This window comes from Eptatretus burgeri, chromosome 16, assembly GCF_056783735.1.
Source record: "Eptatretus burgeri isolate ZD-2024b chromosome 16, Ebu_testis_v1, whole genome shotgun sequence".
NCBI lineage: Eukaryota > Metazoa > Chordata > Myxini > Myxiniformes > Myxinidae > Eptatretus > Eptatretus burgeri.
The window spans coordinates 1,439,795-1,453,754 of record NC_140976.1 but is presented as its reverse complement, the minus strand read 5'-3'; the positions used below and the strand labels follow the sequence as shown (position 1 = coordinate 1,453,754).

The 13,960-nt window shown below is 43.7% G+C and overlaps 1 protein-coding gene across 2 annotated transcripts in view; it reads left to right on the top strand.

Moving 5' to 3' along the window:
- The window catches only part of LOC147010312 (polyadenylate-binding protein-interacting protein 1-like), a 66,791-nt gene that overhangs the window by 39,855 nt on the left and 12,976 nt on the right, over nucleotides 1–13,960 (top strand). The window contains exons 2-4 of one of the 2 annotated variants that reach the window (XM_085859196.1): nucleotides 3,305–3,501; nucleotides 3,629–3,790; nucleotides 5,670–5,782. In XM_085859196.1, coding sequence (XP_085715322.1) covers nucleotides 3,305–3,501; nucleotides 3,629–3,790; nucleotides 5,670–5,782 — 472 coding nt within the window. The remainder of the gene's footprint in view (nucleotides 1–3,304; nucleotides 3,502–3,628; nucleotides 3,791–5,669; nucleotides 5,783–13,960) is intronic. The other variant, XM_085859197.1, reaches the window with a different exon arrangement.

Below are 13,960 nucleotides of genomic sequence, written 5' to 3'. Positions count from 1 at the left end.
ACGAAAACCCAACCACGTGATACAGCACAAGTTCCGTTTCATTCATTCCGATCTTGGACATATAAGACACTTTCATTCATTCATTCAATCTTGCATATTAGATACTTTCATTCATTCATACAATCTTGCATATTAGATACTTTCATTCATTCAATCTTGGATATTAGATACTTTCATTCATTCATTCAATCTTGCATATTAGATACTTTCATTCATTCATTCAATCTTGCATATTAGATACTTTCATTCATTCAATCTTGGATATTAGATACTTTCATTCATTCATTCAATCTTGCATATTAGATACTTTCATTCATTCATTCAATCTTGCATATTAGATACTTTCATTCATTCAATCTTGGATATAAGACACTTTCATTCATTCATTCAATCTTGCATATTAGATACTTTCATTCATTCATTCAATCTTGCATATTAGATACTTTCATTCATTCAATCTTGGATATTAGATACTTTCATTCATTCATTCAATCTTGCATATTAGATACTTTCATTCATTCATTCAATCTTGCATATTAGATACTTTCATTCATTCATTCAATCTTGCATATTAGATACTTTCATTCATTCATTCAATCTTGGATATTAGACACTTTCATTCATTCATTCAATCTTGCATATTCGATACTTTCATTCATTCAATCTTAGATATTAGATACTTTCATTCATTCATTCATTCATTCAATCTTGGATATTAGATACTTTCATTCATTCATTCAATCTTGCATATTAGATACTTTCATTCATTCATTCAACCTTGGATATTAGAGACTTTCATTCATTCATTCAACCTTGGATATTAGATACTTTCATTCATTCATTCAATATTGGAGATTAGATATTTTCAATCATTCATTCAACCTTAGATATTAGATACTTTCTTTCATTCATCCAATCTTGGATATATTAGTTACTTTCATTCATTCAATCTTGGATATTAGAAACTTTCATTCAATCTTGGATATTAGATATTTTCATTCATTCATTCAATCTTGGATATTAGACACTTTCATTCATTCATTCAATCTTGGATATTAGATACTTTCATTCATTCATTCAACCTTGGATATTAGAGACTTTCATTCATTCATTCAATCTTGGATATTAGATACTTTCATTCATTCATTCAATCTTGCATATTAGATACTTTCATTCATTCATTCAACCTTGGATATTAGAGACTTTCATTCATTCATTCAACCTTGGATATTAGAGACTTTCATTCATTCATTCAACCTTGGATATTAGATATTTTCATTCATTCATTCAACCTTGGATATTAGATACTTTCTTTCATTCATCCGCTCTTGGATATATTAGTTACTTTCATTCATTCATTCATTCAATCTTGGATATTAAATATTTTCCTTCATTCATTCAACCTTGGATATTAGATACCTTCATTCATTCATTCAATCTTGGATATTAGATATTTTCATTCATTCATTCAACCTTGGATATTAGATACTTTCATTCATTCATTCAATCTTGGATATTAGATATTTTCATTCATTCATTCAATCTTGGATATATTAGAGACTAATATTCATCCAATCTTGGATATATTAGTTACTTTCATTCATTCATTCAATCTTGGATATATTAGAGACTAATATTCATCCAATCTTGGATATATTGTTGGGGGGTCGGTTGCGCGGAACGGCCGCCAGGTGGAGCAGTAGAGCCGTCTCCAACCGAACACCCGGAATTGCAGGTCGTAACCTTCAGACAACTCCGAAGGTCACGGGCCAATTCAGGACTGTGATCGCCAATTCTCTGACGGCGTGGGGTCGGGTCAATACCCAAATTTCAATATATCTAAGTACCCACGTCGTCAAATTACCGGGGAAGTCACACCCTCAATGGACTCTGTCGAACCAGGTCGCTCTAGCGACCTTGGCCCAGTGTAACCGAGCGGAATTACCAAAGTCCGTCAGTCCAAGCGACAACTTACAGCCCAATCGGCTTATTGGTTCTCAAGCACGAACCATGCTGGGTCAATGGAAGAAAACACGGGCAACGAAATGCAACATTTAACAAGAGGGTTTATTTATAAGGGAGGGAGACACAGAGCAGACTTAATCACGAATAAAATGCAATGTACAATGAGCAATCAACACATACAATTCTACTTAACAGACTGGTGCCACACACACACACCCAAAAGAAATGGACCCCGTCGGGTCTTTATTGGACCCTTCGGCTCGAGAGGGAAGGCGAGCTGAGGGTCAAGGTCTGGTTGGGTACCTTTCCGCCTCGTGCGGTCACACCGACTGCAACCCACCACTGTGGGACTCGAACCCACGACCCGAAATCCACGATCCTGGCTGCTCCACCACCATCACCACCACCACGAGGAGCCCCGCAAAGGACCGCAGACCACGATCGCTGACGACCACGGCGACAGACCAAAAGCAATGGCCACGATGACTCCTGTACTCTATTGTCTCCTCCGGCCACTCGCCTCCTCATTGGACGGGGGTGAACATCCCATCTGGCTGGGCGGGGCCGCCCTGAGGTAACTCGTCTCTGGATTGGTCAGGGGCGAACATTCCATCTGGCTGAGCGAGGCCGCCCTGAGGTAACTCGTCTCTGGATTGGTCGGGGGCGCACATCCAATCTGGCTGGGCGGGGCTGCCCTGAGGTAACTCGTCTTTGGATTGGTCAGGGGCTTCTGAGGTACTCCTATCCCTCATTGGTTGCGAGGCACACCCATCTCGCTGGGCGGAGTCGACCTCACCCCTCCTATGCCCGTGGTTCCGAACACGTGCGCAATGGCGATGATGGAGCGAAGGGGATATTTAATGTAAAAAAAACCTGACTATAAAGAAACCCGCAGCGCACACATGAAATTAACCCATCAGACAGAAGGACGGGACCCTGACTATAAACACGTACAACTTGGTGGACACGTTGGGCTGTGCGACAAGGAAGAATTGATTAGATTTTGATGAAGATCCGATTCAAGATCCGAGAATTATTTATTTTTTTCAGTGATTCTTCACCATTGAGAGACAGGGCTCAAAAATGATATATAGCATGATATTTCAAAAATGTATTGGGCCCGATATGCTCCCGTGGATCAGGCATTGTGTGGCGGAGGTACGCGCTCTACCGAGTGCCCTTCTAGTTCTGAATGTAATATTCATCATTTCAATAATCCCTTGATTGCTATTGATTCAAACAGATATTTGTCGACAATTTAAGATATTCATTTTACTTGCTTTGTCCATCCCCTGACTCCTTCACTTCCCATTCCTCCTTCCTGTTTTTCTCTCTCTAGTCCCTTTAATGGGAACAGAGAGTACAGCTTGTGCTCCAGCTGAGAGAGGGGGTACTGCTGTAATCGCACCAATGAGGCAAGGGACTCCTGGTGGAGATGGACCTTCTACAATCTTCAATCCTCCCCCTTCCAATATGAAGAAGGGACTTTCACCTGCTGCACCTGTGTTCGTTCCACGAGGGAGCTATCAACAACCGGTATTCATTTAATTTGTTTTTGTCTTTTACGTATCCCCCCCCCCCCACACCCCTAACAATGCCCCTCACATTCTTAAGCCCGTATCATGTTGTCCTATTCACACCTGTCTTATATGCTTCACTACAGCTTGCAGATAAAGAGCTGAAGGATTACCTGATGGTCACGCTGTACAATCTCACAGTCTGCCCAGCACAATTGGACCACGATATTGAAGAACTGACGAACCATTTGTGTGCCTTGTGCTCCGGAGATTCGCTTTCGACAGTAGTCACTCTGATATTTGAACAGGTCCTGAACACTCAACCTTGTCCCGCTTCTTTCAACATCTCTGACTCGCTTTGAAACATCATTGCATTTCATTTTGTTTATTGCTGAAAAAACAATTAAATTTATTATTGTTAAACTATTAACTAAAAGGCTAAATGAGTGCCAAGGATTGTATAATATACCAAATTTGATTTGGTATTCCTGGAGTTCTTTTCGAAGCTGTGACTCTGTTCAAGTCCAATACACTGTGTTGGTTTCAATATTATCAATTAATGTTTCTCACTCGTGATCTCCGCTAGGTTTGTGTGCCTCCAAAGGAGGCCCTCACAGGGCCCAAAGTATTCGAGTTCATCTTTTGAGGTTTATGTTTCGAAGACCAAACTTTGATCTTGTGAAGATCGAGGAAACGAACATTTCCAGGTGTTGGACATCAGAGTCCGTTTGCTCCAAGTACCCTTTTAAGGATCGTCGCTGAATCTCGGTCGGTGTCCGTGCGTGGTTCGTATGTTGTAGTGTTTCCTGGGATCTCTTTCACATACCCAGTGAGGATTTCCATGTTCACTCTTATGAGCTCGATTTGGCTCTTCCTGATCGATTCGGACCAAAATCGTTGAGTTCCGATGGTTCAATTTCCAGTGCCATCCTCGATTTTTATTTCTGAGTGCATTACTTGGTCGCACTGCCTTCTATTCAATGTCAGGATGATGGAATCTTGTCGACGTGTAATCACACAGCTCAGGTCACGTGAGGACCTGGAAGTCACCATTATGGACCGTTCTTTCTGTTCCTTGCTTCCACGGCTTTCCGGGGACTCGGATGCTGTGGATTTTGCGGATGTACCAATGTGTTGCTCCCGACATGTCGTCTTGCCTTTGTGCCGAGGGATTTGCTCTGCTTTGCTTTGTATCTCGAGAGAAGGTTATGTTCCTTTCCGTTTCAACATTGCAGAACCTTCACCCTTATGAATGACTCGATCCAGCAGTTTCATTTGAGCTTTGATCCCAGGCATGTTCATTCACCGATGAGTCGTGCCCAACGAGACGTCCCCGATGATGAGTTTGTTGAAGGCTCGAGTAAGGGAATGTGAAAATTGCTTTAGCACGAAGTTGGGTCTCATCTGGATAAGGGCTTTTAAAATTCAGTATTTTTATTCATTACATATTCTTATTCTTCTTCTTATAGATCCATTTCCTCGACGTGGTGGCTTTCATATTTGGCTTAAATCCTCTTCTGCCTTTTTATTGTCTTCTTTTGTGTGTTCATTCCTTTTCAGAATTCTCATTTTTGTTTTTGTTTTGTAAGTCGAGACTCGTGTTGGCGCTAGAACATAGAATGGGTCAGGATGAAACAGAACAAAGGGAACAGTAGAAAGAGAGTGGGGAAACACCAACAGCAAGGATGAGGGACAAAATTGAGGGCGACTTGGAGAAGTAAGGGATGTGGGGAAGAATGAGGGGTAAGGGAGGACACAGGAAGTGAACAAGATGGATAGAGCCGTAAACTCTCAGAATGGAAAAATTCGAAACTTGCAGAGAGTTGAGCTTGGGGAGGGTTAATGGTGTTAGAAAAGATCACGGGTTTCCCCTTTTCCTGGAGTTTGGAACATTGGAAGTTCTCAAACTTCTTTGAGTTCTTTTTAAAATTATTTTTCAAACAGGTGTTTCTGTTTTCTTTGAATAATCTCCTTGTAATTCCTTCCTTATTCAAAATGTGATTCCCGTAAAGCTCCCCCATGAGCCTGATTCATTCTAGAGGGAAATCCAGAAGATAGGTGTTGGATGGGAATAGCTGGAGACGCTTTTGGTGGCCGAGCTCGTAATGGAGACACGTCGGTGAGTAAACATCTCTAAAACGGATGAGTGTGCGAATATTCTGATTGGAGTTTCTCTTCCCTTGTTAGGCAGTGATGGAACCCAATTTCACTTACACAGCTGCGCGCCTGTGTAATCACCTGTCTCAACACCTGTCACAACGCTCACCCAAGGGAAACTTTCGACAACTACTGCTGATACGGTGACTTTCTTTAACTCCATCGAACCAACATTTGTGAATTAACTTGATTACTTCCTTAGCTTGCCATGTTACATTAATTTTACTTTTCAAGTGGTGGAATTATTTTTTCATCTCATGACTTTGGAGGCTAATTGGAAGAACAAGTGGACAGATGATACGAGGAGTAACATACTGACAATGAGGTGATTGGAAACGTCCAGCCACAAACAAGCGATGGGAAAAGAGAATAGGAAGAGAGAGAGAGAGAGAGAGAGAGAGAGAGAGAGAGAGAGAGAGAGAGAGAGAGAGAGAGAGAGAGAGAGAGAGAGAGACAGAGAGAATGAGACAGACAGAGAGAGAGAGAGACAGAGACAGAGACAGAGACAGAGAGAGAGAGAGAGAGCGAGAGAGAGAGTGAGAGAGAGAGAGAGAGAGAGAGCGAGGGAGAGAGAGAGAGACCGAGAGAGAGAGAGAGAGACAGAGACAGAGACAGAGAGAGAGAGAGAGAGAGAGAGAGAGAGAGAGAGAGAGAGAGAGAGAGAGAGAGAGAGAGAGAGAGAGAGAGAGAGAGAGAGAGAGACAGAGAGAGAGAGAGAGAGAGAGAGAGAGAGAGAGAGAGAGAGAGAGAGAGAGAGAGAGAGAGAGAGAGAGAGAGAGAGAGAGACGGAGAGAGAGAGCCAGAGAGAGAGAGCCTGAGAGAGAGACGGAGAGAGAGAGAGAGAGAGAGAGAGAGAGAGAGAGAGAGAGAGAGAGAGAGAGAGAGAGAGAGAGAGAGAGAGAGAGAGAGAGAGAGAGAGAGAGAGAGAGAGAGAGAGAGAGAGAGACAGAGAGAGAGAGAGAGAGAGAGAGAGAGAGAGAGAGAGAGAGAGAGACAGAGACAGAGCCAGAGAGAGAGAGAGACAGAGAGAGAGAGAGAGAGAGAGAGAGAGAGAGAGAGAGAGAGAGAGAGAGAGAGAGAGAGAGAGAGAGAGAGAGAGAAGATGATAACCTGAAGGTAAATGAGGTGAGTGTGAGAGGGTTCATGGGGGTCGACAAAATTGAAGTGGTGGTGCACTGCGGTGTTAAAGTCGTGGAGAGAAAAGTGTGATTGTAAACAGTCAGCTAAACGATTTTATCAGCAGGAGGAAAAGAAGAACAAATGAATGGAGGTGTGCACTGAGTTTGGATTTTTTTTGTTAACAAGGAAGTTGTCACTGTTAAAGAACTCATGCGTCATGGAGGGATAGAGAGAGGGAGCCAGACCAGAGGAGAGCTGGTTAAAACAATGAAATCCATTCAACTGTCTATTGTGACTTCAGGTCTGTTCCTTTGTTTCGTGAAAGATTCCAATGAGCTTGACAGCCACAGCATCCAGGAGAGCTTTTGAGGAGAGGCTACCTGCCCATACCAAGGGGAGAGCATTAGTCCATTGAGAAATGAACAAAGACCTTAAAGTCAATGATAAGTGGCGATGTACTGAGGAACGACTCAGCACGATGGAGGATTTCCAGTCTGTGGTTGCCTTGGGAGACTTTGCTGGCCATTGTGAGTGTTGATATTCGGCGTGCTGCCCATGAGAGGTCACTGATTCTGAGGTCCAGAAGTTCAAAACACTCTACTTCCTCATGGTTGATCAAGCAATCGATAGATGGGTCCACAATTTAGCTTTTTTAAAAAAAAATGTATTTATTTTTTTATATACCTTGTCGAGGCTTGTATGAGAGTAAACACACAACACACAGCAAGGGGGGGGGGCATGAGGGACGGGAGTGGGAAGGACAAAACAGTGGGGAACAGAGACATTAGGAGATCTGTGGAAGGGAGAGGGATGGGATGGGGAACACGGGGAATACAAGATGGACATTACAGGGACTTTCAGGAAGGAAAGCAGGGAATTTGAAGGAGGTGGGTTTGGGGTGGATTAACGGGGGAAGAAAAGATCAAGGATTTGGATGGGGGACGATAAGAGGTGGTGGTGAAAAGCTGTTTTGAAGGCCTGGAGGGAAGAATGGGATTGTACAGAGTGAGGGAGTTTATTCCAAAGGCAGAAAAAAGAGGAATGAAAGAGTGAAGGTGAGCAGTGATTTGTGAGTTTGGTAGTTTTACCAGAAGGGGGTTATTGGCGGACCTTGAGTGCGCTGTGGAAATATGATGGGGACATCGCAGACAGAGCAAGGGGAGGGGGGCAAGACCGGAGAGGAGATGGGAGAAGACAGAAAGACCACCGACCTCCTGCGGTGAGAGTGAGAGGGACAAAGACTCAGCCTCATTGCGGGAGATACCAATGATCCGAAATGCCTTGGTTTCCACAGCGTGAAGCTGATAAAGGTGGGAGGCAGGAGCATCAGCCCAGAGGGGAGAGCAGTACTCCATCAGGCTGCGGATGAAAGCTTTGTATGTGGTGAGGAGCTCAGGTGGGCCGAGGAAGGAATTTGCACGATGGAGGATTCCCAGTCGGCGACTGGCTTTGGAGGTCAGGTTAGAAATGTAGCTTTTCCAGAAAAGATCATGGCAAATAGTGAGACCCAGAAGCTTGAAAGAAAGGACTTCTTCCAGAGGATTGTTGAGAAAGTGGATTGGGGGGGGGGGGTCCAAACAGTCCTTTCGGAGAGACAGTGAGAGTGTGAGATTTGTCAGGATTGAAAGACATGTTGCAAGTGTTGGACCAGCTTGTGATTTTATCCAGATCTGCAGTGAGCGAAGAAGCTGCTGCTTGCCGATCTGAGAATGACAGATGGTACGTCAGAGGGTGGAGTCATCAGCAAAGAGATAAAGAGGATTTTCCAGAGAGTCGGAGAGATCATTGATGAAAACCAGAAAAAGAACAGGGCCTTGAGGAACTCCAGCCTGGACAGGAAGAGGGGATGAAAGAACTCTACTTAGGGCCACACGTTGACTGCAACAGGAGAGGAAGTCTGCGAGCCATGAGTGGAGATGTCCTTGGATACCATTGGAAGAGAGTTTGGTGAGCAGGGCAGGGTGCCAGACCGTATCAAAAGCACGCGATATGTTTTGGGATATAGCTCTGATTTCATGTCCAGCATTGAGGACCTCCATCCATTGTTGGGAGAGCAGTAGCAGCATATCCAGGGTAGAGTGACCTGATCTGAAACCAAATTGATGATCGGAAATCAAGCCATTGGAGAAGAGGAAGGATTTGATGTCTGAAGCGATGATGGATTCCATAACCTTGCTGATGATTGGGAGAAGGCTGATTGGTCTGCAGTTGCAGGGATCTGTTTTTGCATCTTTTTTATGCAGGGCAGTGATGTTTGCTGATTTCCAAGCAGGTGGAAGATTACTTTGAGCAAATGAGAGAGTGAATAGAGTCGAGAGAGGGTGAGCAAGAGCAGAGCAACAGGTTTTTAGGACACATGGACTGATGCCGTCTGGACCGGTTGCAGAATCTGAGTCAAGGTTTGACAGCAAGCTCTCCACCTTGTCAGGAGAAAAGGACACAGAGTCCACACTTTTCTCATAAAGAAACACATTGTGGGGAGTGCAGCCCTCACTGGTGGGCACTTGTATGTCACAGTTGATGTTCAATTATTTTGCTGAAAATCAACATGGTCGTCTCGATAAATTAACTTTTCGGCCACGTGTTCAGTGAGAGGCCTTTTGATTATTTCCCATGATCTTTCCATCTTCTGATAACACTGGTCATACACAGTTAAGAGTTGTGGGGGCCCCTGGGCAAGCAACTTGTGGGGGGCCCTGGGCAAGCAACTCGTGGGGGCCTCTGGGCAAGCAACTAGTTGGGGCCCCTGGGCAAGCAACTTGGGGGGGGCAGCTGGGCAAGTAACTTGTGGGGGCCCCTGGGCAAGCAACTTGTGGGGGCCCCTGCCACTAAAACTTCATTGTCAAATTCCATACTGGTGTTATTAAATAATATGTAAATCAGCCTTGCGTTTGTTTTCCCTACAGATTATATGAGCTTATTTGAAAAGCAAAACATATGTCTCTTCACAAAGTTTAATGTAATATAAGTACCATGTTTAGTCTTCAAAACAACACAGACACACTTAAACTTTTTCACATATTACAGTATTTAAGAAAATAATCTTATTTAGTTTACAGTATTAATTAAACTAAAACAAAGTGGGTTTACTTACTTTCTGAGAGTAAAATATTTCAAGTATGCCTTTGAAATCCAGTGTTCTTCATCTGTTCGTTAGTATCTTCATCTTGGAAAAGGACCGTTCACCACTGCAGTTGGACACCATCAGCACCAAGTTTATTCTCAGAACAATTTCAACATTTGGAAATGTTGCTTTTCAATCTTTCTCAACAAGAATTTTGTCGAACAACAGTTCCTTTGGCATATTGTCTTTGTAGTCTTCTTTGGAAAGTCTCACAATGGCAGCAAAATGTCCTAATTCATTACCATGGCTATGCTCTAAGTCAGTCTCGTAAATGCTGACAAGACTGGCTGCGGCTGAGCGGAGCTCGGATTGGAAGTATCCAAATCTTCAAGTTGATTAAGGAATCCAAACCACACACAGACAATATCATAAGCAGCTATTCTAGTCAGTTAAGGATCCAATAAACTGATCAACAACTGGAATGAAGCTTTCTGTGCAAAACTTCTCTCTGGGTGTCATCTGGGCGACCTCTGCTTTACCATAATCCAGTGCATTGAGACGCACATTTCTCAGGTGATGACAAACCTGAGCATACTCTGCTGTTCCAGACAATCTCTTCCCTGCATCCTCATATTCATGAAACTTCTCTCTCCTGGACTCTACAAATGTTTTCAGAGGCTTCAGTGCCATTACTGCGGAATTAAAGACCATTTTAGGATCCTGTTGTGTGTGGTTTGTTGCATTGAATATTTACAAAATATCATTCCCGAAAGAAGCGTACAATGTGATTTCCAATTTCCCTATCTTCTCATTAACATTGTCACCTTCATTTCATTTCAAACCACATTCTTCTGCCCTTAGTCACTTGAGATTTCATCGAGTGTCTGCCCCTGGTCACTTGAGATTTCATCGAGTGTCTGCCCCTGGTCACTTGATATTTCATTGAGTGTCTGCCCCTGGTCACTTGAGATTTCATCGAGTGTCTGCCCCTGGTCACTTGAGATTTCATCGAGTGTCTGCCCCTGGTCACTTGAGATTTCATCGAGTGTCTGCCCCTGGTCACTTGAGATTTCATCGAGTGTCTGCCCCTGGTCACTTGAGATTTCGAGTGTCTGCCCCTGGTCACTTGAGATTTCATCGAGTGTCTGCCCCTGGTCACTTGAGATTTCATTGAGTGTCTGCTCGTAGTCACTTGAGATTTCATCGAGTGTCTGCCCCTGGTCACTTGAGATTTCATCGAGTGTCTGCCCCTGGTCACTTGATATTTCATTGAGTGTCTGCCCCTGGTCACTTGAGATTTCATCGAGTGTCTGCCCCTGGTCACTTGAGATTTCATCGAGTGTCTGCCCCTGGTCACTTGAGATTTCATTGAGTGTCTGCTCGTAGTCACTTGAGATTTCATCGAGTGTCTGCCCCTGGTCACTTGAGATTTCATCGAGTGTCTGCCCCTGGTCACTTGAGATTTCATCGAGTGTCTGCCCCTGGTCACTTGAGATTTCATCGAGTGTCTGCCCCTGGTCACTTGAGATTTCATTGAGTGTCTGCTCCTAGTCACTTGAGATTTCATCTTGTGCTTCTCTCATCTTATCATATCCATGTATTATGACTCTCATTGCATCAGCTCAGCCAGACCAACGAGTTTCACTCAACCTTTTGGGAATTCACAACCGTGTGTCTGGATGGGACAACTTTTCATTCAGAACCCCATCACATGCTGCAGAGCATGTATTAGTCACTGCTTTCCCAACTTAATGAAGAGAATGTCCACAACATGTTACAAACACTGACAAGCTATTCTGTTTTTTTTATGAGGACTTGCATTCATCAGTACTTGACACTCATGTTTGCAGCGTTATCATATGACTGCCCTCGACAGTCATTGATATCAATGTTGTGACACGCCAAAATCTCAAGCAGTGCATTAGCCATAGCAGCACCGATGTGACCACGATTGGACATGAATGTCAGAAACATTTCCTTTGGTGATGTGTACTCCATGTAGCGTATTAACAAAGTCAACTGGTCAACGTAAGGCCCATCAGGGGTCCAATCAAGTGAAGCTGAATAATACTTTGATTTGATTCCTTTATTCTTGCAATTATCTGCTTCAAGATGTGTTCACCCATTATTGTAATTAGTTCTTCGCAAACTGTGGATGAGAGGTAATCTGTGTGACCATTCCTTTATTGGCATCGAGTTTGATGTGAGCAGCGAGACATGGCTCATACCGTGAAAGGAGTTCCAAAATGTCAAGATAATATCCATTTGTTTGTGATCCCATCACTTCATCCGTTCCTCGATAAGTCAAGCATTAAATTTGATGGGACTCACGACATGCATCAGAAGCTTACGCCAGTATCCACACAATTCTGCTTCTCGTTTTCCCAAATCCTGCCCCTTTCCCAAATCCTGCCCCCAAATCCTCCCAAATCAACGCCTCCAAGCGTGTTACCAGTCACCAAATCCATCACTGGATCGTTCACTCTTCCCAGTGGCCACAAGTTTACAGACGTAGCAAGCAGACTTTGCCAGTTGCTGGAGAGAAACAGAGCCAGGAACAACATTTCCAACATGAAGTGCATCCCATCCTCCGACACTGTTCTTGGGGTGGTGATGATTTCTCAAGCAATTATCCGTCACAGTTTTGCAATTCGGTGGCCAATGGCCAATCCCAGTGGCCAATGTCGCTGACAAACCCGCAAGGTTGGGATCCAGTTTCTTCTCTTCGATGATCTTCACGTCCTTCCTTAATTTGCTCATTTTGATATTGAACAACTTCTTTGGTAACAGGTGGAGATGAAGTTGTTGCTGTCTCTGCCTGTAGTGATGATGATGGACTTGTTGATGCCACTGCCGGTACTGACAATGATGTAGTTACTTCAACAGACCGTCTTAACGCTCATGAAACAATCACTAATTATTGATACCTTTGAAAGAGTTTCTTCTTGTTTATTCTCACGGTCTTTCCGCGAATTTCTCTTTCTCTGCACCACTTTCACACACACACACACACACACACACACACACACACACACACACACACACACACACACACACACACACACACACACACACACCTGGAGTTTTGTGTCGATCACCCATGTTGAACTGGAAAAAATGAGAAACAAAATATGATTAGCTACAGATCCTCAAGTGCGATCAGAGTACAGGGGCAGAGGGAACATAATAATAAGACTGGTCATAGACACACACACTGCATTTCTCTTGTCCATGACAATCTCAATGTACAGACTGTCGCGTCAGAGGTGATCGACATCTCCCTTCGACGCCGAAAGTCCAACCTCCCGAAAAACAGCCAATGGTCTTGCTACCTCCACTACCGAAGGTGAAGGAGGTTATGTTTTCACCTCTTTCTATCTGTCTGTTTGTTTACAGGATATCTCAAAAAGTTGTGCACGGATCCGGATGAAATTTGGTGGACAGGTTCGGTGTTTGACGAGGACCAATTGATTACAAGGACGAATCAATTCGATTTTGGTGAACATCCAATTCCGGATCTGGATATGAGAATTATTTCTTTTTTTTTAAAGTGATTCTTCACCATTGAGAGATCGGGCCAAAAACGAAAGATATAGAATGATATTTCAACAATGTATTGTCCCGATTTGTTCCGGTGGATCAGGCATTACGTGGCGGACGTATGCGCTCGACCGAGTGCCCTTCCAGTGAACTATGAAACACCGTACTGTACATTTCATCGTTAACAGAGTTAGTTGTCCGCTCTGTCATGTTGGCTTTTCATACCAGAGTTGACCTTTTGGGAGGTTATCGTCTGCTCTCGCCGAGCTCAAAGTCACAGGGAGAAGAGAGACATCTGTTCCTCTATATCAAAACAGGCCCACACTCCTTCTGACCTTGGCAGAACGTCAGGCTTCTCAGGGCCCACGCTCATTCAGCCAGGGGTGGAATCAAGCATGGATGCGTCGTCGGTGCTGTTTCCTGCCCAGACCTTTCTTTTTACAAATCCTCATCTGGACACATCCGTGGGATATTCACAAAGTGATCGTGTGCACTTTTATACATCTAAGCCCTCACTATTTACGTTACAATCACTGTCCTTTCATCAGTGCATCAATAATCCCTCACAGCATCATATCTTTGTGCCCAGATTGCTGAG